This window comes from Erythrolamprus reginae, chromosome 2, assembly GCF_031021105.1.
Source record: "Erythrolamprus reginae isolate rEryReg1 chromosome 2, rEryReg1.hap1, whole genome shotgun sequence".
Lineage (NCBI taxonomy): Eukaryota > Metazoa > Chordata > Lepidosauria > Squamata > Dipsadidae > Erythrolamprus > Erythrolamprus reginae.
This window is the reverse complement of record NC_091951.1, coordinates 168,648,434-168,676,062: the sequence shown is the minus strand read 5'-3', so window position 1 is coordinate 168,676,062 and position 27,629 is coordinate 168,648,434. Positions and strand designations below refer to the sequence as shown.

Genomic DNA, 27,629 nt, shown 5'->3' with positions numbered 1-27,629 from the left:
GCTTGTATCCTAAGATTTTTAATAATATTGATTGTTTCTTCATTGCTTATTTGACCCCTATGACAATCATTAAGTGTTGTACCACATGATTCTTGACAAATGTGTCTTTTTCTTTTACCGTATGTACGCTGAGAGCATATGCACCAAGACAAATTCCTTGTGTGTCCAATCATACTTGGCCAATAAAGAATTCTATTCTATTCTATTCTATTCTAGAGGATTAATCCCCGAGGCTTAAATACAGAGCTTCCAAATCCGAGCTGCAAAAAAAAATAATCCGGACGCCCACCAGAGGGCAGAACTACAGTACAGTAGATGCAAAAACGCGTCCCGTAGTGGCAGAAGAGCGGCTGTGATTTTAAAAGCGCTCCCTCCTTCCTCCTTCCCTCCCTCCTTCGTCCAAGGCGTCTAACGCAGTGCCTGATTGCCCGGAAGTGAGAGGCGAGGGGTCCTGAGGCGAGTGAGGCTGTCCTCGTGGTTCGCCTTTGCCATTCTAGCCGGGGACTTCCGGTTCCGGTGAGTCAGTGCGTGACTTGAGTGTTTGACTGGAGAGCCCTGCGAGCCATTCAGGGCTGGACGAGACCGGGCCATGGCGGACGGGGACACGGAGCGGGCCGATGGCCGCATCGTTAAAATGGAGGTGGATTACAGCGCCACGGTGGACCAGCGCTTGCCCGAGTGCGAGCAGATGGCCCGGGTAAGCGAGCAGAGGCCCCGCCGAGGGCTGAGTCATGGCGCGGCCCGACTTTAGGCCGCATGGGCCCTTCGCGGGGAGACGCTGCTGCATGGGAGGGAGGGAGGGAGGGCGCTCTGGCAAGGCAGGTGTGGGGATCAAAGCGGGGAAGGGCCCTTTCGCTAAGCCGCCGTGCCCGGCATGGGAAAGCCCAGGAGATGCCGCATCTGGGCGGCTGAGATGGGAGGAGGAACCGGGCGAGAGACAGGCTGCTCTCGGGAAGGGACGGTCGTGCGTGGGGAGGGGGGGGGATAGGCAAAGCGCGGGTGGCTCCCGTGTTTCTATCACTCAGGAGGGGTAGAAATCGGGGAGAACCTCCCCCCTCCCCCGTGCATTGTTTTTCGGAGGAACGAGGCCTAAAGAAATCAAAGAGCATTTAGCACTTAGACTTACATACCGCTTCCTAGTGTTTTTACAACCCTCTCTAAGCAGTTTACAGAGTCAGCCTCTTGCCCTCCTAACAATCTGGGTCCTCATTTTGCCCACCTTGGAAGGATGGAAGGCTGAGTCAACTTTGAGCCGGTGGTGAGATTTGAACTGCATCTAGCAGTCAGCTGAAGTAACAAAAACAAATTGTTTTTAGAATTTAATAGCTATTAAATACAAAATAAATAAATAAGGCCCTTGTTGTAATATTACAGCTGGTCCGGAGAGGTAAGAAAGTGCCTTCCTTGCATTGGAAGAAAAGCAATTATTATTTATTAGATTTGTATGCCGTCCGAGCGGCTCACAACAAGAAAACAGTACAAATCCAATAGTTAAAAACAATTTAAAACCCCTTAATATAAAAATACCAGTCATACATCTCAGACAAACCAGGTCCAGGGGAATCAATTTCCCCATGCCTGATGGTGTTTATTATGGTGTTTATTTAATTATTATTATTATTTATTATTTATTAGATTTGTATGCCGCCCCTCTCCATGTGACAAATCCAATATATTAAAAGACATCTGAAAATCCATTATTAAAACCATGCAACACAGTCATACCATACATAAACAATATAAACCCAGGGGTATTTTAATTTCCCCATGCCTGACAACATATTAATTATTGGACTTATGTGCCACCCCATTCCAAGGACTGGGGTGGCTTACAACATATAAAAGAAAACAATACAATATAGTAACCTAAATCCAATTAATTTAAAACTAAATATATTAATCTAAAACCCCCAATTTTATTAAAACCAGTCATATCCACTCAAACAGCAACCATACATGACATACATTGGCCAGGAGGCTAGAGTCTATTATGGTGTTGTGTGTGATTGGGGGGGTTGGCCTTGGGTTTGTTTTTCAGGTTGTAAACAGAAGCACTATTGACATTTTCCCTAGCCTTTAACTGGAGGTTTAAATTCAGTGGGTTTCTTTCTTCCTCACTTTAAATGGGTGTTGCTACTGCTGCTTTGGGACTTTTAGTTTTATTGAATGAATCTTATTTAGGAACCACCCCTCTCACACACAGAAGAACCGTTTGGCTTCCTTTTAACTCCTGTCCCGATTTACGAGAATGTTGCTGTCATATGTTGAAGTCATATTAAAAAATTTGCATGAATAGGGTACTATACTGCAAATCTTGGATATCCTGTGCATTGTACTGTTTTACAGTACTTGTTTCTTGTATACATGGCATCGCTGCTTAGAATAGTCACATTTTCTTTCTTTTGCTGTGTACTATTAATACATATCTCCCCCCCCCCTCAAAAGGGTGGATTGGATAGTTAAGTATGAGTTTTTTCAAATTAATTGTTTTTAGAATTGAGTTCCTGTGATGCTAAATCCTAGGTTTACTTCCTAAAGAAGTAATAGGTTATTAAAAGATGCAAGTCCATGGGGGGGGGGGGGGGGAGAATCTGTCCAGGGTGCTACTTATCTTGAATTTAGAAAATACAGTAATATGAAACTGTTCATCACTATCCAGACCAAGTGATAGTGAAGAACTGTTGCTCTCTGTCATATTGATTACATGTCCTGTTAAGGCTGTGTACTCATGACTTGCTAAACCCCAAATTATCAAACTGGATTTTAATTTAGTTTCTTGGAGTAAGTCATGTGATTCATGTATGGTTAAGCATACTGTATGAATTTAAATTAAGTGGTAAAATCTCCCTACTACAATATTGATCTTAATTTCTGATGATTTCAAGGATGCATCCATATCACTTTCTTGTCAACAATAGAGAAATAGTTTTTCTTTGAAGTACTGTACTGTATTCTGTTTCTCGAATTTCCTGGTGGTCTTCTTCCTGGTTTAAATCTGGTTAACTGCTTAAGATCAACCAAGGTTGACTAAGTGCAGAGAGTTTTGTGCAAAAGAAAGAACATTAATATTTCTTAGAATATAATAAATGTGGGGGGGGCATAATATTCAGAGTAGGCATTGAATGGGCCTTCACCTCCTTTTGATTGTGAAAAACAGGTTAAAATTATCTGGCTAAAGTTACTGCCCACAGTTGGAATTTCAGACACTGCCTCTGTCAGTGGAGTGATTTGAAGGTCTACCATAAGTAGTTTTCTCTTTGGTACATTTCTTGAACATAAAGTTCCTTCCTTCCTTCCTTCCTTCCTTCCTTCCTTCCTTCCTTCCTTCCTTCCTTCCTTCCTTCCATCCCTATAGCTGCCCAATTCATCAATCAAGTGACTCCATATAGCTAGTATGATTAAAATATTGGAGGAAGCTCCCCTGATATGGAAGGAACTGTGTAGCACATGAAATTAATACAGTAATACCTCATGATACAAACTTAATTGGTGCAAGGAGGAGGTTCGTAAGACGAAAGGTTCGTAAGACGAAAGGTTCGTAAGATGAAACATTGTTCCCCATAGGAAACAATGTAAAGTCAATTAATCCGTGCAACCAAAACCCCCCCCCCCCCCCCCCCCGCAAAAAAACGGCTTTCGGCGACTGCTGGGAAGCCGCGCGGCTGTTTTAAAAGGTGACAGCCGGCCTGGGGGGCTTGCCAGCAAACCCCCCCCCCGGGTTCAGGGGGGGGCGCTGGCAAGCCCCCCAGGCCGGCTGCGACCTTTTAAAACACCTGCACCGCTTCCCAGCTGTCTCCCGAAGCCGAACGCAGAACTGCGTTCGGCGTTCGGAGACAGCTGGGAAGCCGTGCAGCTGTTTTAAAAGGTCGCAGCCGGCCTGGGGGGCTTCCCAGCAACCTCCCGAACCGAACCCGGGGTTCAGAAAAATTTTGCCTCTTCTTACGAACTTTGTTCGAGTTGCGAACCGGCGTTCGGGAGGCTTCTGGGAAGCCCCGCTCCCCGGCTGTCACCTTTTAAAACAGCCGCGCGGCTTCCCAGCAGTCTCCGAACGCCGGTTCGTAACTCGAAAAAAGTTCGTAAGAAGAGGCAAAATTTTTTCTGAACCCCGGGTTCGTATCACGAGTTGTTCGTAAGACGAGGGCTTCGTATCTTGAGGTACCACTGTATTCTGAAATCCCTTCATGTTGGGAATGTTTTCATTTAACAGTACTGTCTTTTGGAACCAAATTGTAATAGTGCTGTTAATTCATTTTGTTATGAAGGGCTTGCTGTAACACATTTTTGAATTTGTTTCTTTGTGTAAACATTTCCCCCAGCATGTTTTTTTTTTTTTTTTTTTTTTGCAATAGCAAGGAATTTTTCAGGGCAGTACACTAATGGCAATAAAATACATGTAACTAGCTGCAGTAGTTTAATTGGAAGAGAATAGGTAATGCAGATTATTATGTTTGGCAGAACAGAAATATGTTTGCTGTTTACTTGAGAGAGAAAGCAACTTGTATCTGGCAAAATGAGATGCATGCTATAACTTCCTTCTCAGCATCTAAAGGGATACGGTATAGATTTGATCTTGATAAACATTAGAAAAATAGTTTCTGAAAACTGCTTTAATAGCATCCTGTTCCTTTGAAATTGAGTATAAAATTAAGGAAACAGATTCTAAATTCAGGAAGCTTAAAGGCATAATATGACTCGCTTTTTAAAAATGGGTATACTGTATATTTTCTTTGTAATGTTGGATAGCTTCTTTCAGGAGTTCCCAACCCCCGAGTTACGGCCTACTGTCAAGTTGTGGCCTGTTTGGAATTGGGCTGTGCAAGTACCGGTTAGTTGGTACATATATGCAGCTTGACTTGTGTGAGCAACAGGCCAGCTTGCACACACCTGCAGAGCTCGACTTGTGTGAGCAATGGACTGGAGTGCAAGCGGGCCAGGTCGGCACTTGCATGGGTCGGTTACTTCTCCCCCTCGCTGATCTGCCAAGCCATAAAGCTGGGAACCACTAACTTATTTGGAAGAGAATGTGGGTGGTCCCCAACTTACAGCCATTAGTTTAGTTACCGTTCAAAGCTACCACAGCACTGGAAAAAGTGACGTGACCAGTTTTCACACGACCATTCCATTCTCCCCATGGTCAAATGATCAAGTTTTAGAAGCTTGGAAACTCACTCATATTTATGATGGTTGCAGTCTCCTTGGGTCATGTGATCCCATTTTGTGACCACCTGTTAAGTAGAGTCAATGGGGAAGTTAGATTCACTTAAAAAGTGTATTACTAGCTTAACTCCCAATGATTCACTTAACAACTGTGGTAAAAAAGGTCATAAAATGAGGCAAAACTCACCTAACAAATATCTTCCGTAGCTACAGAAATTTTGGGCTCAATTATGGTCAACAAGTGATTCTATTTTAAATTTCATTGCTTTCCATGCCACTTGGTTACATTTAATACACACATTTCTATTTTAAATTTAACAAGTAACATCTTCCAACAGTACAGCAGTATTTAGCCATATTTTACCGAAAAAAACATCATTTTCTAGATTATGTGATCTAATCAGTCGTGGTTTACAAAGCAGTCTCTTATAAATTTTATTAAGGTTTACAAAAAAGTCTTGTTGGATTCCCATAAATGAGCAAGATATATTTTGGCTTTGAAACCAAGCCATAGTTTTCTAATTTATAATTGCTCTTAACTCAGAGTCACTCTGACAATGAGATGGATGATATCTCATATGATTATCCAGGTTTGTGATACAGTAATACCTCGTCTTACGAACTTAATTGGTTCCTGGAGGAGGTTCGTGAGGCGAAAAGTTCGTAAGATGAAACAATGTTTCCCATAGGAAACAATGTAAATCAATTAATGCGTGCAAGGGAAAAACCCCGTAAAAACACCGCCGCCCGGCTGTCGCCTTTTGAAACATCCGGGAGGCTTCTCAGCAGCCACCCAAACTTTTGCCGAACTTCCGGGTTCGGCGTTCGGGTGGCAGGTTCGTAAGGTGGGAAAAGTTCGTAAGAAGAAGCAAAACATTTCCGAACTCCGGGTTCGTATCTCGGAAAGTTTGTATGGTGGGTTCGTATCACGAGGTACTACTGTATGTTGTATTTACTGATATATAATTTGGCAATTTAGTTGATTATGAAGTACTGTACTTTTTTCATTTTGTTTTAAACACCATATTTCTGTTTTAGGATGGAAGGCTTCAGGAAGCAATCGAAACATTGCTGTCACTGGAAAAACAGACTCGAACTGTAAGCATCTTTAAAATGAATTAGTTGTTTCTTTAACTTTTAAAATTAGTCATTCATTTTTTTTCTCATAAATTGAGTGTGACTCTTCTGCAGATACCAAAATAGCAATTGATGTCTTTTTCTCCAGCTGTTTATATGTTCTTACAGACAATAAGATACAGTGAACCCTCGAGTTTCGCGTCCTCGAGCATCGCGAAAGGGCTATTTCGCGAGTTTTCAACCCGGAAGTAAACTCCACCATCTGCGCATGCGTGCCTTTTTTCTATGGCCAGGCATGCGTAGATGGTGGAGTTCCCCAGCTGGGAAGCTGGGCGGCTTCCCTGGGTCTTCCCCCTCTTGCCCCGGTAAGACCCCAGCGGCGGCGCGAGCAACGGCGTGGGCAGGCGGGCGGCATGCGCGGGGACACCCCAGCTCCGCTCCCCAGCTGGGGAGCGGAGCTGTGGTTTCCCCAAGCGCGCGCGCATTGCTGGGGCTGCTCCCCAGCTGGGGAGCGGAGCTGTGGTTTCCCCAAGCGCGCGCGCGCGTTGCTGGGGCCGCTCCCCAGCTGGGGAGCGGAGCTGGGGTTTCCCCAAGTGTGCGCGCGTTGCTGGGGGCCGCTCCCCAGCTGGGGGGCGGAGCTGGGGTTTCCCCAAGTGCGCGCGCGTTGCTGGGGCCGCTCCCCAGCTGGGGGGCGGAGCTGGGGTTTCCCCAAGTGCGCGCGCGTTGCTGGGGCCGCTTCCCAGCTGGGAAGCGGCCCCAGCAACGCGCGCGCGCTTGGGGACACCCCAGCTCCGCTCCCCAGCTGGGGAGCGGCCCCAGCAACAGCATGGGCGGGCGGGCGGCACGCGCGCGGGGAAACCCCAGGCGCGAGCAACGGGGTGGGCGGGGCGAAGGGCGGGCTGCGGTGGAAGTAAAAACACCATCTGCGCATGCGCAGATGGTGTTTTTACTTCCGCACCGCTACTTCGCGAAAAATCGATCATCGCTTGGGGTCCTGGAACGGAACCCTCGCGATGATCGAGGGACCACTGTACTCACTGATTTTAGAAAACAGTGAAAGAGAGTTAATTTACAGTACACGAATATGGGAGTTAATGCTTAAAGAATCTTAAATAAGAGAAAAGTAAAATCTCCATTTATAAGCAAGAATAAGATGTGGAAGAATTGTCATATGCGTACCGGAATAATACATTTATTTATTTATTTATTTATTTATTTATTTATTTATTTATTGGATTTGTATGCCACCCCTCTCCGCAGACTCGGGGCGGCTAACAACAGTGATAAAAACAGAATGTAAAAATCCAATACTAAAACAGCTGAAAACCCTTGTTATAAAACCAATCATACATACAAACATACCATGCATAAATTGTAGAAACCTAGGGGGAAAGATTATCTTAGTTCCCCGAAAGGCAAGGAGGGTGGGGGCTATTCTAATTGGTTATTTGTGAATTCTAAGTTACTTTTATTTATTTGCTTTTTTAATGCCGCCCTTCTCCTTAGACTCAGGGTGGTTTACCACATGTTAGCAATAGCACGTTTTAAAAGAACCAGCATATTGCTCCCACAATCCGGGTCCTCATTTTACCCACCTCGGAAAGATGGAGGGCTGAGTCAGCCTTCCTCCTGTACACTTGATCTTGCGATCAGAAATGTATTTCTTAAGTTAAGTTTTGTAAAAAAAAAAATCTAAAGGAACTCTTGCAAATATTTTGCACTAAAAATGATATATTTTATCTCTCATGTTTTTTTTAGGCTTCTGATATGGTTTCCACATCTCGCATCTTGGTTGCTGTAGTGAAAATGTGTTATGATGCTAAAGACTGGAATGCTCTTAATGAAAACATCTTCCTTCTTTCAAAAAGGAGGAGTCAGTTAAAACAGGTGAGTTTACTGAGGGAAAAGGGGGAAGTTTAGAAGGGGTTCTCCTACTTTTCCATTCTTATTGTAAGATGTCATCCATCCGTTCCTCCCCTCAATTACATGTGGTCACTAATAATTAATAATAATTTATTAGATTTGTATGCCACACCTCTCCAAGGACTTGGAGCGGCTCACAACAAACAATACACGAGGTACAAATCCAATATTAAAAAAACAATTTAAAAATCCTTTATAAGAAACAATCATGCAGGCCAGACAAACCATGCATAAATGGAACAGTTAGGAGTACAGTGATCCCCCGTTTATTGCGTCCCCAACCATTGCGAACAGGGTACTTCGCTATTTTTCAACCCGGAAGTCAAAAATACCATCTACGCATGCGTGCCGGGCACGCATGCGTAGATGGCAGCGGCTTCCCTGGGTCTTCCCCCTCTTGCTGGCGTCAGCGAGGAGTTTCCCCACCGCCCACGCAAACTCCTCGCTGCTGCTCGCCCGCCCCTTCGCCTGCCCACGCCGTTCGCTCCCCCCTCTTGCTGTCGGGAGGGCGAGAAGCCCTCCCCAGCACCCGCTCGCCCGCCCTTCGCCCTGGCGGAGAAATTCCAGCCCCCACCTGGTCCCGCCCGATCCTCCTCCCTGAGGCAGCTCGCCCTCCCATGGCCGCTTCCTCCACCCTCTATTGCAAGCCCTCGCCACCGCAGCCAACGCGCGCTGCGATCTTCAAGCCCGGCTCCTTTCGGCCCAGCATCCCGGGCCAAGCAGCTGCCTTCCGTGACTGAGCCTGGCTGGCCCGGAAGATCGTAGCGCGCGTTGGCTGCACCGGCGGCGACATTGCTGCCGGCTTGGCTTCGCTCGCCGCTGCAGCCAACGGGCGCTACGATCTTCCGGGCCAGCCAGGCTCAGTCACGGAAGGCAGCTGCTTGGCCCGGGATGCTGGGCCGAAAGGAGCCGGGCTTGAAGATCGCAGCGCGCGTTGGCTGCGGTGGCGAGGGCTTGCAATAGAGGGTGGAGGAAGCGGCCATGGGAGGGCGAGCTGCCTCAGGGAGGAGGATCGGGCGGGACCAGGTGGGGGCCAGATCGTAGCGCGCCGGACGGGGGTCTCCCGGGCTGCCCGATGCGACGGCCGCCCAGAGCGCTTGGCCAAGGGGGCTCCGCTCCTTCCTCTGCCAAACAGCTTCCCCCTTTGCATCCCGGGCCAAGCGGGGTCGCCCGGTAGTTTCCGCGCAATTAGCTCCAGCCGATTAGGCTAACGAGGGGGACGCGCACAGACACGCACCGCGCAGGCAGGTAGCGAAGGAAGGAAGCGAGCGAGCCGGGGGCAGCCCAGCCGGAGCTCCACTTCAGGTGCCGGCGGAAAAGCCCGGCAGCCAAGCCGGCGTCTTGCGATCGCCGCCTGCCCGCTTCGCCCGGCTCCTGCGGGTCACTTCGGGGGCTCTTCCTCCCTCGGGGCGCAAATAAAAAACCCCCAGCCCTGGAAGTTCGCCGCGTCTGTCAACGCTTCTCTTCCCCTTCCAAGCGCCCGATCGCAGCCTGGCAAAGCTTCTACCAGAAGCCGGGTTGGGGGGTTCCCATGTCGGCGGGGATGTTTTAAAACACTCGCGCGACTTTCCAATGAGTCCCGAAGACAAACGCGTTGTCTTCGGGACTCATTGGAAAGTGGCGCGGGTGTTTTAAAACATCCCCGCCGACATGGGAGGCTCCCTAGCACACCCCCAAACCCGGGTTGGGGGTTCGGGGGTGTGCTAGGGAGCCTCCCATGTCGGCGGGGATGTTTTAAAACACCCGCGCGACTTTCCAATGAGTCCCGAAGACAAACGCGTTGTCTTCGGGACTCATTGGAAAGTGGCGCGGGTGTTTTAAAACATCCCCGCCGACATGGGAGGCTCCCTAGCACACCCCCAAACCCGGGTTGGGGGTTCGGGGGTGTGCTAGGGAGCCTCCCATGTCGGCGGGGATGTTTTAAAACACCCGCGCGACTTTCCAATGAGTCCCGAAGACAAACGCGTTGTCTTCGGGACTCATTGGAAAGTGGCGCGGGTGTTTTAAAACATCCCCGCCGACATGGGAGGCTCCCTAGCACACCCCCAAACCCGGGTTGGGGGTTCGGGGGTGTGCTAGGGAGCCTCCCATGTCGGCGGGGATGTTTTAAAACACCCGCGCGACTTTCCAATGAGTCCCGAAGACAAACGCGTTGTCTTCGGGACTCATTGGAAAGTGGCGCGGGTGTTTTAAAACATCCCCGCCGACATGGGAGGCTCGCTAGCACACCCCCGAACCCCCAACCTGGGTTAGGGGGGTGCTAGCGAGCCCCCCATCTCGGCGGGGACGTTTTAAAACACCCGCGCCGCCCCCAAGTAAAAACACCATCTGCACATGCGCAGAAGGTGTTTTTACTTCCGCAGCGCTACTTCGCGAAAACCCGCTCGTTGCGGGGGGTCCTGGAACGGAACCCTCGCAAAGAGCGGGGGATCACTGTATATCAATTTCCCCAAGCCTGGTGACATAGGTGGGTTTTCAGAAGTTTGCGAAATTTGTAATTTTTGCAATTTGTAAAATAAAAATATTTTTACATGTGAAATCATGTAATTTGGTTACATGACCACATTTAGGATGCTTGGTAACTGGCTCACCTTTATAATTGGTTGCAGCATCCCACAGTCACATGACTGTGATTTGTGATGTTTTTTGCTGATTTCCGGGGGGTGGGGGAGCATCCAGAAGAATGAATTCTTATTTATGATTGGTGTTTAGTTAATGACAGCAGTCAACAACCATCACAAAAAATGCTGGGAAATTGGGTTTAGTCATGTGGGTGGATGTCTCAACTTATGACTGTAATGACTTACGACTGGAAATCCAGACTCAGTTATGATTATAAGTTGAGGACTTCCTGTATTTCTTTGATGTGGTCTCCTACAGTACAGCTCAGCAACTATTGGTATATGTCATAAGTAGACAGATCAAGATTTCATATGTGTAAAAGAGAGTTGGATATAATTGTTTCCTGAATCACATCTGGTCAAATGAAGTGTTTCTGTATTTTGAAGACGGATTCCTTGCAGTTTAAAATCATTTATACTTGTTATTTTAATTTCTGTAAGGGATTAAATCCTGATGACTTTTTGCCACCTTGTGTAGATTAGCTTTTATTGCTTAACCTAATGGTGGGTTCTACTTAAAGAATAGATCTGCAAAGTCCTTTTTTCACTTCCTGTCTATTGCAGTTCATGCATAGTGACATAAGTGTACTGTGTGTAGCATCCCACTTGAATTCTTATTCTTGTGAAGTAGACACAGAGACAATAATTGATTCAGAGATAGCTAAATTAAATTACTTGAGTTTCTAGCTAATTTTGATTGGTCACTGGATAACCTGAAGGTACATAATGAAGTTTTTATGTTGATCATAAATAATTTGAATGGTATAGATTTATATCCAAGCTTATATTTGTATTGTTTTATGAAAATGACTGCAACATGTAATTAGATTTACTGCGGTAGTAGCGGTAACATTGCTTTGACTGGTATGTGATGCTCAACAAATTGACAATATGTTTGGGTTGGAGACATAGTTTATTTATTAAACTTATTTATTTTTAATAAATAAACTACAGTAATACCTCATGATACGAACTTAATTGGTGCAAGGAGGAGGTTCGTATGACGAAAGGTTCGTAAGACGAAACATTGTTTCCCATAGGAAACAATGTAAAGTCAATTAATCCGTGCAACCAAAAAAACCCCCGCAAAAAAAACGGCTTTCGCCGACTGCTGGGAAGCCGCGCGGCTGTTTTAAAAGGTGACAGCCGGCCTGGGGGGCTTCCCAGCACCCCCCCGAACGGTTCGGGGGGGTGCTGGGAAGCCCCCCAGGCCGGCTGCGACCTTTTAAAACAGCCGCGCCGCTTCCCAGCTGTCTCCTGAAGCCGAACGCCAAAGCCGAACTTCCGCGTTCGGCTTCGGGAGACAGCTGGGAAGCTGCGCGGCTGTTTTAAAAGGTGACAGCCGGGCTGGGGGGCTTCCCAGCAACCTCCCGAACCGAACCCGGGGTTCAGAAAAATTTTGCCTCTTCTTACGAACTTTTTTCGAGTTACGAACCAGCGTTCGGGAGGCTTCTGGGAAGCCCTGCCGCCCGGCTGTCACCTTTTAAAACAGCCGCGCGGCTTCCCAGCAGTCTCCGAACGCCGGTTCGTAACTCAAAAAAAGTTCGTAAGAAGAGGCAAAATTTTTCTGAACCCCCGGTTCGTATCACGAGTTGTTCGTAAGACGAGGGGTTCGTATCTTGAGGTACCACTGTATGTCTCCCACTCGGATATCTTGTCAATTTGTTGAGCATCACATTTCGGTCAAAGCAATGTTACAACTACAACTGCAGTAAATCCAATTACAAGTTGCAGACATTTTCATAAAACAATAAAAATATAAGATTGGATATATATAAATCTATACCAGTCAAAGTCTTTTTGCTCCCTTTCAACTATTGCTTGATTGCTTTAAAAAAAATCAATCCAAAAGATGCAGATGAAGCAAATAGTACAAGATATATAGGGTACAAATAGCAGTTCAAAGTCTCAGGTGAAATTAAATTGTGCTACTTTTCTTTTTTAGTGTTTTTTCTTCTTTTACAATTTACGCAATTTTACTGTAGAATAGTATGCAAGGAAAAATTTAGTCTTTTAATTTTAATTTTTATATACAGTGATCCCTCGAGTTTCGCGATCTCGAGTTTCGCGAAACGCCATATCGCGAGTTTTCAACCCGGAAGTAAACTCCACCATCTGCGCATGTGTGATGGTGGAGTTTCCCCGCCGGGCAGAGGCTTCCCTGGGTCTTCCCCCTCTTGCCCTGGTAAGACAGCATCGGCGCGAGCAACGGCGTGGGCGGGCGGGCGGCACGCGCGCGGGAAACCCCACCTCCGCCTCCCAGCTGGGAAGCGGAGCCAGCAACAGCGTGGGCGGGCGGGCGGGCGGTGCGCGCGAGCCTGGGGACACCCTAACTCTGCTTCCCAGCGCGCGCGCGTTGCTGGGGAATGCGCGCGCGCTTGGGGACTCCCTAGGTCCGCTCCCCAGCTGGGGAGGGAGTCCCCACCCCGCGCGCGTTGCTGGGGAATGCGCGCGCGCTTGGGGACTCCCTAGGTCCGCTCCCCAGCTGGGGAGGGAGTCCCCACCCCGCGCGCGTTGCTGGGGAATGCGCGCGCGCTTGGGGACTCCCTAGGTCCGCTCCCCAGCTGGGGAGGGAGTCCCCACCGCGCGCGCGTTGCTGGGGAATGCGCGCGCGCTTGGGGACTCCCTAGGTCCGCTCCCCAGCTGGGGAGGGAGTCCCCACCCCGCGCGCGTTGCTGCGGAATGCGCGCGCGCTTGGGGACTCCCTAGGTCCGCTCCCCAGCTGGGGAGGGAGTCCCCACCCCGCGCGCGTTGCTGCGGAATGCGCGCGCGCTTGGGGACTCCCTAGGTCCGCTCCCCAGCTGGGGAGGGAGTCCCCACCCCGCGCGCGTTGCTGCGGAATGCGCGCGCGCTTGGGGACTCCCTAGGTCCGCTCCCCAGCTGGGGAGGGAGTCCCCACCCCGCGCGCGTTGCTGCGGAATGCGCGCGCGCTTGGGGACTCCCTAGGTCCGCTCCCCAGCTGGGGAGGGAGTCCCCACCCCGCGCGCGTTGCTGCGGAATGCGCGCGCGCTTGGGGACTCCCTAGGTCCGCTCCCCAGCTGGGGAGGGAGTCCCCACCCCGCGCGCGTTGCTGCGGAATGCGCGCGCGCTTGGGGACTCCCTAGGTCCGCTCCCCAGCTGGGGAGGGAGTCCCCACCCCGCGCGCGTTGCTGGGGAAAGCGCGCGCGCTTGGGGACTCCCTAGGTCCGCTCCCCAGCTGGGGAGCGGACCTAGGGAGTCCCCAAGCGCGCGCGCTTTCCCCAGCAACGCGCCACCCCAGGCGCGAGCAACGGGGTGGGCGGGCGAAGGGCGGCCGGCAGTGGAAGCAAAAACACCATCTGCGCACGCGCAGATGGTGTTTTTACTTCCGCACCGCTACTTCGCGAAAAATCGATCTTCGCGAGGGGTCCTGGAACGGAACCCTCGCGATGATCGAGGGATCACTGTATATATATAAAAAGTCATGTTAAGTAAAGAAGCAACTTCTTTTGAAATCCTAAAGTAGTCAAATGTCTTGTTCTTTTCAGCATAGTATTTGAGACGTTTGTTCTTTTAGCAGGTTTACTTTACTAAAAAGTAGAAAATATTAGACAAAAATAACTCAACTATATCCTATTGCAGGAAGTTGGGTTTGTTTGTTTTTTGGCTCCACATTGTATATATGTGAAAATGAACACAAACAATCACTGACAACTTCCTATTTGTTTTGTCATGTTTCCTCCTTGGATTGCAAACATTTTCAGTTTCCTTTGATATTTTGAAATAAGGTTCCATAACAGGCAATATTACTGAAACAAATGAACACCAATGTTGTCTGTGCAAATTTATATTCAGTAAGTGCAATCTTCCTCATTATTTATGCTAGGCAGTTGCTAAAATGGTCCAACAGTGCTGTACGTACGTTGAAGAGATTACAGATTTGCCAATCAAATTGCAGCTGATTGACACATTACGCACAGTGACGGAAGGAAAGGTAAGATATTTTGCTTTTCACGATCTCTGGCTTTTTTAATCTCTTGGTCATACTTATGTAACACATGGGCTTCTTGGTGCCTTGCAAACTATATATGATAACTATATTTAATCATGAAACAATTTGATAAATGCTAGCTTTAAAATTCGCTAATGGAGGGTATAAAACAGCATAGAAACTAATACTCCAAGAGGTCAAGAAATATACCAGTGACTAGGCTTTGAAAAAACAGCCTTGGGAAAGAGATTCAGATGCTGAGATGTGTGTGGACATACAAAGATCAGAATCATACAAGCCATAATATTACCTGTGAAACACTCTAAAAAGTGAATATTAGATTTGGAAAAAGCAAGATAGAAAGAAGCATTGATGCTTTTGAACTTTGATGTTGGAGAAGACTCATAAGAAAAATTTGGATAACTAGAAAACAAACTAATATAATCATTGAACAAATCCACCCAGAGTTCTTATTTGAGGTCCAAATGATGAAGCTCACGTTAGACGTGTTATGTGAAAATCTAGCTCTCCAAAGGCTGGGAAAGATGGAAAGAAGAAGAGGGTGACCAGCAGCAAGGTGGGTAAACTCGGTTATAGTGGCAATGAATACACCATTAGAAGACTTGAAGAACTAGGTTAGGAAGAAAATCATCACAGAGAAAATCTAGGGGGGTGGGGGAGTGTCAACAACTTGATGGCATGTAATCAACCTTGATCCATTTATTCTCATTCTCTCCATATAAAAGGTATCTATTTTATATTGATCACTCACATTTGTATTCATTCTTGCTCTCATACCCATTCATTCTTGCTCTTGCCATTGTTTTATCACCTAAAGTTCTTAAGAAATTTACTGTTTTCATTCAGTGTACTTTTATGTTTCTTTCGACATATGCAGCCCAACTGTCAGAAATACTTATGCTTATGTTTGACAGTATTACTAGCTTAGTACATAAGGACACTGTGTCTTCTCAGCAAGGCATTCAACACAGTCTCTCATGATACCTTTGTTAAAGAAATGGTAAAACACAGGTGAGGTAACTGTAAGATGGATTTGTAATTGATTCTCAGCATTCATAGAATATTGTCCATTGGCTCCACATTAGCTTAGAAGGTATTATTGAATAGATGGCAGAGCACAGAATCAGTATACAGCACAACCTCCGATCATGACCGTAATCGGTTCCATGACTTTGGTCGCAAACCAATTTAATCACTACTGGAAAAGAGACTTGACTGCACATGGGTGTACCAAAAAATATGGTGCAGGAGGAGAAATTACGGTGGCTGTGTTTGATTGCTGAGTATTTGTTTGCGACCACATGCAAAAATTTTGCAAAATATTTGGTCCTCACCCAGGTTCTACTGTACAGATAAAGATATGACAGGAGCTCTGTTTTTCCCTCTTCTGGCACAATTCCAAGATACTTTGGTAACTTATATGCCTTGCAAATATCTCCTCAGTCATGGTGTATCTGAAACATCTCTTCAGTACAATAACCTGGCCTTTTGATTCATTGGCACATAAATATACATTAGCTCATTAGCACGTTAAGCTTTTACTATATTTTATTTAACTTTGGCTTTTATTTTTTCCAATTTATTTTTTATTATTTACGTTATAAAATATCAATATGATGCTATAGAACGGTGATGGCGAACCTTTTTTCCCTCAGGTGCCAAAAGCATGTGCGCAGATACTTTCGCGCCTGCGCAAGTGCCCACACCCATAATTCAATGCCTGGGGAGGGTGAAAATCGCCTCCCCTGCCCCTCTGGAGGCCAGAAACAGCCCATTTCCCAACTTCTGGGGGCCAGGTAAGCCCTTTTTCACCCTCCCCAGGCTCCAGAGGCTTCCCTGGAGCCTGGGGAGGGCAAAAACGCCCTCCCTCGTCCCCCGAGAAGACCTCTGGAAGCAGAAAATGCCATAGCCTCCGTGCAAGCTGAAAATCAGCTGGCCAGTACGCACATGTGTGATGGAGCTGGGCTAGGGCAACAGCTCGCATGCTGACAGATATGGCTCCACATGCAATCTCGCCATCACTACTATAGAATATAGATTACAAGTGAAGATTTAGATCAGTGATGGTGAACCTTTTTTCCCTTGGGTGCTGAAATAGCATGCACATGTGCTATGATGTATGTGCGAGTGCCTACACCCATAATTCAATGCCTTGGGAGGGCGAAAGTAGTTTTTCCCACTCCCCCTGGAGGTAGGAAATGGCCTGTTTCCCAACTTCTGGTGGGTCCAATAGGCTCGTGTTTCATCTTCTCCAGGCTCCAAAGGTTTCCCTGGAGCTGGGGGAAGATAAAAATGCCTTCCCCCATCCCCCTGGAGGCTGTCTGGAAGCCAAAAATGCCCTCCCAGAGCCTCTGAGCCAAAATCAGCTGGCCGGCACACACATGCACGTTGGAGCTGAGCTAGGGCAACAGCTCGCATGCCAGCAGATATGGCTCCACGTGCTATCTTTGGCATCTGTGCCATAGGTTCGCCATCACTGATTTAGATGAATTAAATCTTAAACTGATTTTTTTTAAACATCTAATTATTTTTAAGATATTAGTAAACATAAGATTGCTTGTATAATTGATTCTAAGTATGACATTGATAACTATTTTATATTTGTAAAAATAACGAGGCTTCTTCCACATGTGCAGTACTAGGTTTATGCAGTGGTTAATTCCTAATTCTGCCTTGCTGTTTTTAGATATACGTCGAAATTGAGAGGGCTCGGCTGACAAATACACTAGCAAAAATAAAAGAACAAAATGGTGACGTAAAAGAAGCCGCCTCCATTTTACAAGAGCTTCAGGTAATATAAAAGAATAGCTTAGCTTGGGCTCAATGCCTTTCCAATTTTTAAAAGTTGGTTTGATCAGTTATCTACTAGTCGTATAAGAACATTAAATAGTGCCGAGGTTTTGGAGTATTTATCTCTTGTGTTTTAGAAACCTTTTCAATAAAGTGGTTAAGTACATTGCCCACACAGTATTGCTTACTTGCCAGTAAGGGTTGTAAAGCTTGCCTTTTCCTGCCAGAAGATAACCAGCTTTGTAAGCGATCCCCCAAGAAAAGAATGAAAATATTTTCTAAGAAGATATACTAGGTGGGATCTGAAATCTAGTATGATGCACTTCATCATTTGAAATGGGAGGGGGTTTTTTTCTCCCCCTGTCCCCAGCCTTTAAGAATAGATTTTTGAGTCTGATGTCATTTGTCAAAAAGTTTAAATTTCATTTTGTATTTGACCAAAATTCAAAATAAATTAAGCTTATTCAGCTGGGAATTGAACAGACCTTGTCTACAGAGCCTTGTCGTATTGTAACTGTTGGGATTTGCTGTAGACTTATAACTACCAAGCGAAGAGTTTTATGTATGTTAAAAAATAATGAATGCTTTTGTTAGCTTTGTGTTCTTAGAATTTCACGTGTCTCAGTCTGTAATATTTTAATGCTCTGGACTTTAGGTGGAGACCTATGGATCGATGGAAAAGAAGGAACGTGTGGAGTTCATCTTGGAACAAATGAGGCTTTGTCTGGCTGTAAAGGACTACATTCGAACTCAAATTATAAGCAAAAAAATTAACACCAAATTTTTCCAGGAAGAAAACACCGAAGTATGTCTGCTGGTAGAAAACTTTTGATTTGCTGTTTTATGAGGTGTTATTCACACATCTTAAATAGTCCTCACACTACTGGGGAAGTGAAGATGTGTATACTTAATATGTTTCTCCTAACCCAATGTTATTTGACCTTTCAGAAACTAAAATTGAAATACTACAATTTAATGATTCAGTTGGATCAGCACGAAGGTTCTTATCTTTCCATTTGTAAACACTACAGAGCTATTTATGATACACCCTGCATTCAGGCTGAAGGTGAAAAATGGCAACAGGTAAGAACAAGAGGAGACTAGATTATATAAGCTGTTAATGTCTGTACAAGAAAATTCTGCCTTTATGAAGGTATTCATCTAATTTTTAGGGCAATGAAATATCAATATTTTAGAGAAAAAGTTATTTATATTCCACGTACATTGCTTGAAATAGCATTTTGTTGTTTCTGGAACAGCTTCAAAGTTACTTTCTTTTTTATTTGGTAGAATAGAATAGGGATCCCCAACCTATGAGCCACGGCCCACTATCTGGCTGCGGCCTATTCGGAATTGGCCCCCATGATTGGCTTGTGGGCATTTAGTAGGCTGGGCCAGTCCTTAACTAAGGGCTTTGTGTGCATGTGTCGGCCCACCTCTATTGCAACAGCGGCCTGCATGTATGCATGTCCACTGCTCATGTGGCCTCTCCCCTCTGCCACAAAGATTGGGGACCGCTAGAACAAATCTTGCCAGCCCATATGGAAAATACTGCATTTTCGAACACCCATGTTTTCCTGAAAATAAGACATGTCCCCATAATAACACCAATTATTCTTTTTAGCTCATGAGCTGAAATAAGCCACACACACACACACACACCCAACTACTTTCCATGGAAAGTGGGGGACATGCCGGGAGCTGCTCTTTTTGTGGTGGGCACTCTTGGCTGGAAGAGTGAGAGCAAGTGAGAGGCGGGTATATGCACCCCCTGCAGGACTAGCTCAGCTCCTCTGGGCTTTGCTTCCAGCAATTTGAAATGTGCATCTGTCCACGATTAGGCGGCAAGGCTGGTTGGGTGCAGAGAGCCCACAAGTGCAGGGCTTGAGCAGCAGACGGGCACATCCAGCCCATATCTGTCTCCTGCCCCTTTGGCTCTGCCTCCCACTGCTGCCTTGCTCACTGTCTCGACCCGCTCGTCCTCCACCTGCCCTCCCCACGTCTTTCAGATGCAGGCGAGGGTGGGAATCCCTTGCAGGAACAGCTACCCGTTCCTTGGTGTTGTGTCCACTGACTTTCCCTCGCCTCTGGTTCTTGAGCAAAGTGGGAAGGGAAAGAAACTCTTGCGAGCTGCCTGAAGCAAAGCACCTGCCTTTTCTCCTTCCTTCCCTCCCACCCCCTCTCAGCAGAAACCTTTTGGCTGCACACAAGACATTTTTCTCTTTTCCAAACTCCTCCAGAAATGAGTTTTTGTTAGACTAATCGAGCGAAAGGGAAGAAAGATTTCTTGCGTAAAGCCAAAAGTTTTCTTCTCCTGGTGCTGTGTCTTATGTGTACTCTCCCCCTCCCACCCCAATCACCCTGCTGAAAGAGGGTGGGGCACATTTGAAAGAGACATGGATGCGTGTGCCGATGAGCCCAGCTAGAAGTCTGGCTGTCAGCTTGGCTTCCTCAGACAGCCTGCGAGAATTTCTTCCTCCTCCCGCTTCGCTCCAGAGCAGGAGGAGGGTCGGGTTGGTGGACACAACACCAAGGAAAGCGATGGAACTACAAGTCCCAGGTAGGACGCATGTCTCCCGCCTGACCTGCCACCCCCACATTGCGCCCCATTGCAAGACGTATGTCCTACCTGACATTTGTAGCTCTGTCGCGTTCCTCAGCATTGTGTCCAGAGAAGCCCATTGTAAAAGAAAACTTCTCGCCAGTTTGAGACATTTGAAGTTTTCTTTTGCAATAGGCTTCTCTGGACACAATATCAAGGAATGTGACGGAGTTACAAGTGTTGGGTAGGACGCGCGTCTCACAGTCCAACACATCCCACCTGTCAGGAATGAGCCTCTGAAACTTGCCATGCCACCGCCTTGTGGAGCAGGACTCTGCAAGGCTTGCTGTGCCGTTGAATCCAGGAAGAGCAGGAGGATTCTGACAAATTTCCTGACAGTTAGAACAATTAATCAGTGGAACAGCTTGCCTCCAGAAGTTGTGAATGCTTCAAATTGGAAGTTTTTAAGAAGATGTTGGATAACCATTTGTGGTGTAGGGTCTCCTGCTTAAGCAGGGAGTTGGACTAGAGGACCTCCAAGGTCCCTTCCAACTCTGTGGTTGATGACCCCAACTGTGCTGGTATGATGAAGCTCATGCACTACCAGAGGAAACACTGGGCAGAGAGTTCATTCCATCCTGACCCTGCTTAAATAACTTAAAGCAATGCAGATTTTTCCACATTCTGTTTATGATAACTGGAATTGGGCAGAACCTTTGAAGAGTGGCTTTGAAAAGTGGAGGATTCTCCACAGATGCTCACCTCTCCAGCATGTACTCCATCTACCATAGTAGGAATCTGAACCAAGCTTGATTCTCATACATATAGGGGCATGAAAAGTTACTAGGGAGCTATAATGATAGGGAAAAAAGTCAGATTTTAACACCAAACCGATCAAATAATTTTTTTAAAAAGTGCGAAAATTCTGAAAGGGCCTAGTAAGCCAAAGTTATTTCAAGTGATGTTATTCAAAATTTGCTACTGATAAAAATACATGTAAATTGTTTAAGATGCAGGAAACCAGAGCTTCCTAGTTGCTTAATTTTCAAAGGTATCTTGAGAATTGAAAATTCCATACAAATTTATGGAACAATGTTCTAAGGTTTTGAGAATGCTTTCAGGTACATATATGGGAATTCCACTAATTCATCATATATCTTCTTTTAAATGAAGATTTCTTGCCTAGCGAGAAAGCTTTAAATTGTTTTCAATGAAGTTTTCTCATTTTGTATATCAAATGGATGATCACTTTGGTTCCTTTCCACTCTCCAGACTTGTAATTCTGAGTTAGATTTGATTGCATATTAGTACATAAAATAAAAGAAAAAAATCAGCTTCTTATTCCAAATAATGTTTATTTTGATGTATCTCCACGTCTCTGCAGATTGGTTTCTTTCTCTTTCTCTGAAACAGGCACTGAAGAGTGTTGTGTTGTATGTCATCCTGTCCCCTTATGATAATGAACAGTCTGATTTGGTGCACAGAATAAGCAGCGATAAAAAACTAGAAGACATCCCCAAATATAAGTATGTGGCTTCTATTTTTTTTTATTTAAGAATACATTTGCGATGAAATATATTCCCTGTAGAATTTCATACAATATTCATAACGCTGTGTCATTGGTAGAGAGATGGCTAAGATATATATTTGAACATATTTGAATTACTGTTTATAGAATATAAAATGATAGTTGTGATGTTGGTGTTTCTGTTCCCAAGATTTGTATATGTATATACACTGCTCAAAAAAATAAATGGAATGCTTAAACAATAGAATATAACTCCAAGTAAATCAAACTTCTGTGAAATCAAACTGTCCACATAGGAAGCAACTCTGATTAACAATCAATTTCACATGCTGTTGTGCAGAGGGAATAGTTGTGCAAATGGAATATTCAATGAGAATATTTCATTCATTCAGATCTAGGATGTGCTATTTGAGTGTTCCCTTTATTTTTTTTGAGCAGTATATGTTAAATTGAAACTATTAGTATCCTTGATAAATATTTGTAAAGAATTGTGATGACGGTATACTCTTTTGAATTAATAGTTTTGTTTCTGACATATTAATGAAATTATACATATCTAAGAAAGCAAGTCAGATAGATTAATACACTGGTACCACTGGCAGAATTGTTTTAGAAAATGCAGTGTTCTGGTGGCTGTGAAGATGATTTAGCAATTTACAAAGGCTCTCTTTTTTTTAAAATAGAGATCTTTTAAAACTGTTTACTACTATGGAATTGATGCGCTGGACTACCCTTGTGGAGGATTATGGGAAAGAATTGAGGGAAGGATCCCTCGAAAGTCCTGCAACAGATGTGTTTGGCTACACAGAGGAAGGTGAAAAAAGATGGAAAGATTTAAAAAACAGAGTAGTGGAACATGTAAGTCCATTTTAACCCTTTGTCATTAATAGCCGTCCTTTTTATTCAAACTGTTTTGTCCTTGGGACTGACGGTGCTTATTGCCAAACTCTATTTGAGAAGTAATTTTTGACAGAAACACATCTTTGTTCTAATTGGAATGTAGAAATATAAATTGAATAGTATAGCAGTGCTTTTCCATATAAATAAAATTTGATACATAGAAGAATGTGAAAAAAACATTATTTAAAATGTAATTCCCTGCTAAATCTTTCCAGCAACTTGTTTGCTATATATTAGAGTTATATCTGAGAATATCTGATATGTTTCCTACATAATAAACAGAATAAATTATTTAATTCACACTCCATAAGTATTGAACCGTAAGCAAATGCTTAAATCCATTGCAAGATTTCCTTTTATATTTTGGGAAATTATTTCAGTTAATACCTAACAAGGGTCTATTCTGATTTTTTTTCTCTTTAGAATATTAGAATAATGGCAAAATATTATACCAGAATTACTATGAAGAGAATGGCACAACTTTTGGATTTATCTATTGATGTAAGTGGCGCTCAAGATATGGCTTTCACATGAGAGAAAATGTACGACACAGTTGAAAAAAAACATGAGTAGTATTTTTGGAGCTTTTAGAAACCGATTTCCATGGTGATATACATTTAATTTAGTAGTAGAATCAGTAAATCTCGTTGAGATTCTGCTCCTGTACATACTTCTCTGAACTTATTTATAGGTGAACTTATATCTGAGGAAATGTATGTAGATTTGTACTATAAGGGGAGGGGGGATTAGCCTTTGAATTAGTGTTGGTTCTTGATAATTGTTGTGACTAGTCCCTGAAGTATTGGGGAAAGATTTTTTGCAAGTGGTTTGCCAATTAATGAAATATACCTGTTATATTTTGTATTTAATATAATATTGTAAAAAAATATTCAGAGTAAAAAGAAGCATTTTTTAAAATGTAGCTCTTTAGCTATTACCAATGATAGGCCAGCTGAAAAACTTAATTGTAATCTCAAATCTAGCAACAAAATTAATTTGATTTAATTTATTCTATTTATTTGCCCATCTCCAAACGGACTCTGGACAGCATACAACAATAAAAACATTATACAATTATTAAAACCCCAAAATTAAAAACATTCATCCATTAATCATTCATCACTTCAGGCTAGAACTACGTGCTGTTGCTCAACAGCTCCAGGCCTGGTGGCAAAGCCTTTCAGAAAGGCAGGATGATGGGGGCTGTGCGAATCTCTGGGGGGAGTTGATTCCAGAGAGTTGGAGCTGCCACAGAGAAGGCTCTCCCCCATGTTCCTGCCAGCCGGCATTGCTTGGCTGAGAGGACCCGGAGGAGGCCAAGTCCATGGGATCTAATTGGTCGCTGGGAAGTGAGGCAGAAGACGGTCCCATAAATAATCTGGTCATAAGCAATGTAGGGCTTTCAGGGAGTTAATCAACTTCTTAAATTGTGTTCGGAGATCCATTGGAAGCCAGTGCAGCTTGTGGAGTGTTGGAGTTGGAGCGTATCTCCAAACGCTCTTTAAGGGTAGCCCCATATAGAGCTAGTGAGCCTTTTAGAACACTGGTGTTTGCTAATGATTTAGTAAATACTATCTCTATCCTACTGGGGAGGAACCTAAGTCTTTCAGAACACTAGCATCCAGGAGTGTTTCAGTGAATGTTATGATTGCCACCTTTCATAGTGAAGACTAACTCTCTGAGCATTTGCCACCATTTTCACCAAATTTTATGTCTGTTCCTCCAGCGCACCAAAGGATTTCCCCTCTGGAAATTCTGAAAAATCCCTTGCAATGCTGGAGGACTGCTAATCTAGAAAAAGTGCTAGCAGATACCATAACTAAAAATCTTAAGTGATGTGGCTATAATTTCCAGGCGTCCTGAATTGGGGGGCGGGGGAAAGCAGCTGACCCTCTTCCCAGCACTGTTTTACCCCCACCACCCATCACTTAAACATAGCTGGGAGATCTGGGATTGCGACTAATGAGCAAAGTAGTGATGTGGCATCTCACTTAGCAACTGCTGCACTCAGCAACTGATATTCTGGACCCAATTGTGATCATAAGTGAAGGACTACCCGTGCAATCAAATTTGCAGTGCTGAACCACATTTTTTTTTTTTAAAAAATTGATGACATCAAATATGCCAGCCAAATATAAATGTTACTTAAGTGTATTTCATTGGAAGTATGTGTGTGCTTGTACAGGTAGTCCTTGGCTTACAACAGTTCATTTAGCGAGTGTTCAAAGTTATAACGGCACTGGAAAAAAGTGACTTATGACCATTTTTCACAGTTACGACATAAGTAGCCTCCCCATGATCATGCAATCAAAAATTCAGATGCTTGGCAACTGGTTCATTCTTATGAGCGTTGCTGTGTCCCAGGGTCATGTGATCACCTTTTGCAACCTCCTGACAAGCAAAGCCAGATTCACTTAACAACCAGGTAACTGACTTACCCACTTCAGTGATTCACTTAACAATTGTGGCAAGAAAAGTCATAAAATGGGACCAAACTCAATTAACAAATGTCTCACTGAACAACAGAAATTTTGGGGTCAATTGTGGTCGTATGTTGAAGATTGCTTGAATATTCATTCACTTCTTCAGAGCATGGATAAGTATAGCATGCTACTGTGAAACAATGAAATTTTGTTCAAAATGGTTGGTTTGTTTGACTACCTGATTCTCTGTCATTTATTTGCTTTACAGGAATCTGAAGAATTTTTGTCCAACTTAGTGGTGAATAAGACCATCTTTGCAAAAGTTGATAGGCTGGCAGGAATTATCAACTTTCAGAGACCCAAGGACCCAAATAACTTACTCAATGACTGGTCTCAGAAGCTCAATTCACTGATGGCTCTAGTTAACAAAACTACACACCTCATTGCCAAAGAGGAGATGATACATAACTTGCAATAAGGTGCCTCAGTAGCCTTAATGCTTTAGAGAGGCATTGAATTGGCCATAGAGACTTTATCCCACTGTATATTTTTTCATCTCTCCCTTCCAGATGAAACTTAGAACATAATCACTCTTGAAGAATTGTTGACAATTAAGTTCCTTTGATTATTGATTTGGTTTATAACAATTTTTTTGCTGCAATTGATGGGGAAAAATAAAATTGTACTGCTTGTGTAATGGAAATGGCCTTTGATTTATCCCAATTCATCTTGGATTTGTCTGATTTGCATACCTTTTTACATTGTTAGATATATGTTGTAATACATACTTTTATAAAGAAATGTGACAAAGTGTTTATTTAATGTTGATTCTCCTAGACTGAAATTTCAAGCATGGAACAAGTATAATTTCTCTCATGTTAAAGTATGGTAGGTTTATAGGAGATCAAGAAAAGCATGGAATTAAGTTGTAGCTGTTTTGTACCTTTTTATACATCAATGAGTTTCACTTACATTTAAGTAGGTACGTTAACACAAACAGTTACCAAAAAAGTCTAAAACATTACTGATATTTCAGTGTGTCTTGATGAAGAATTTTCTAGGCTGTTTCAAGTAACCTTACGATCTAAACTGAAAACAAAATGTAAATAAGTCAAACTGATTTTCTGGCCTTGCATTCAACTGGTGAATAGCCATTTAAGTTTTGGTTCATAAACTTGAAGGACAAATTTTAAATGTATAGGTCTACAGAATACTGTATGCCGCAATTAATTAATTGCAGTGTTCAGATACTGAGATAGGTTGTTTCCAAAATATGTTTTAAAAATGGCATTTAAAACAATATAAAGCGTGCATAGGTAAGTGCTGTGGATACATTGCGGTTAATGCCTTGAGCTTGCGTTTATAAAAATTGTATTCCTTTACATTATTTGGCAACTAATTTTCATTGAGAGATTGTGATGTGGCATGAAGCAAGGGGTGGATTCTGCTATTCTAAAGAACAAATTGCTTGGTCCAATGTTGGATCATAGCCTATATAAACAAACAAAAATATATACTATATTTATGTTACATGTTTTATTCCATTTTGCATGGTATGATGTAAATAGAACAGTTGCTTGTACAGGCAAATTTTGTTCAAGCTCATTCTGACATTCACTATTCCATATAAGAATTGTTGATAGTTAATTTTCATCTGTTGCTGTTATGTCTGATGATTTTCTATCAGAAACTTGAAGAGAGTTCACACAGAGCTTTCAGCGATCTCATGATCAGAGGTTTAGACCCTGGACCCCATTTAATGTTTTTTTAGAGAGAGATGCCTCTTGTAGAAGAGGAGGATGGAAAATGATATTTCTGAATATTTTCCTCCAACCCCCCTCAATCTATTTGATATAGGGAAAGTCTCTGAGTAGGTTAAGAAAGAGCAGCGGATGGTTTCTCAGAAGAAGGCAGCCATCTCAATCTTGGCCGTGTAAAACTTAACCTTTCATTTAAGTGCTATGTATTGCATGTAATGGCTTATTAATGTAAAGAAGGACCAGAAGATGCAATACTTGACCTAAAGTGCTTGCCCAGCATGTTACACGTGGCTGTATTGTGCTATCCCATGTCATGAAACGAGTCCAGTGAGTATCTAAAACTATGCTTGATTCTCATTACAGGTTAAGGTGTGCAACATTGAGAGATTCATTTCTTATCCATGTGTCGGAAGGCCAATGTCAATTGAATTCTGTTGCCTTTGCTACATTGCGATATGTTGTTTGCTGCCTACAATGATTACTAATGTGCCACTACCTGATACGTAGAAATCTTTACTTGGATTCTTGTGCCATTATTTAGTTCGTATAGAATTAGTTTACAACATTTAGAAAAAAAAATCAGTGGCAATAAACCAGAAATTATCTGCCCAAATCAGCAGTGGGCTACTCCTGGTTTGGCCCGGTTCTAAGAACCGGTAGCACGGGCACCACAGGTGCTACCAGTTTACTATCGTGAACCGGTAGTAAAGGGTTTTAGAACCCACTACTGGCCCAAATCCATAGTTCTGTGGATTTGAACAAATGCCAATTGCCATTTTTTCCCTACCATCCTAAGTTCTTCTGAGCTTCTATCTACTATAATAATGATGCCTCCCATGCTCTTTATGTGACATTCAACTTACATGATAAATATATTTTATTTTCCCCGTGACTCCTTTTGCCTTTTCTAGAGAGGTCTAGGGCAGAGGTAGCCAATG

General features: G+C 44.1%; 1 protein-coding gene across 1 annotated transcript; it reads left to right on the top strand.

The window, feature by feature from the left end:
• Positions 1 to 421: 421 nt before the first annotated feature.
• On the top strand, positions 422 to 25,634 carry PSMD12 (proteasome 26S subunit, non-ATPase 12). Its single transcript, XM_070740301.1, has 11 exons — positions 422 to 697; positions 6,196 to 6,255; positions 7,993 to 8,121; positions 14,623 to 14,730; positions 17,435 to 17,539; positions 18,194 to 18,343; positions 18,487 to 18,621; positions 21,494 to 21,606; positions 22,292 to 22,466; positions 22,932 to 23,009; positions 25,200 to 25,634. The coding sequence occupies exons 1-11, from the start codon at positions 590 to 592 to the stop codon at positions 25,407 to 25,409; spliced, it is 1,371 nt and encodes a 456-aa protein (XP_070596402.1). The 5' UTR covers positions 422 to 589; the 3' UTR covers positions 25,410 to 25,634.
• Positions 25,635 to 27,629: the final 1,995 nt, after the last annotated feature.

Coding starts and splice junctions, on each gene's coding strand:
- PSMD12 (XM_070740301.1), top strand. CDS start 590: ATGGCGGACGGGGACACGGAGCGGGCCGATGGCCGCATCGTTAAAATG. Junction 8,122..14,622: donor GGAGGAGTCAGTTAAAACAG/GTGAGTTTACTG, acceptor TATTTATGCTAG/GCAGTTGCTAAAATGGTCCA. Junction 18,344..18,486: donor TCCAGGAAGAAAACACCGAA/GTATGTCTGCTG, acceptor TTGACCTTTCAG/AAACTAAAATTGAAATACTA.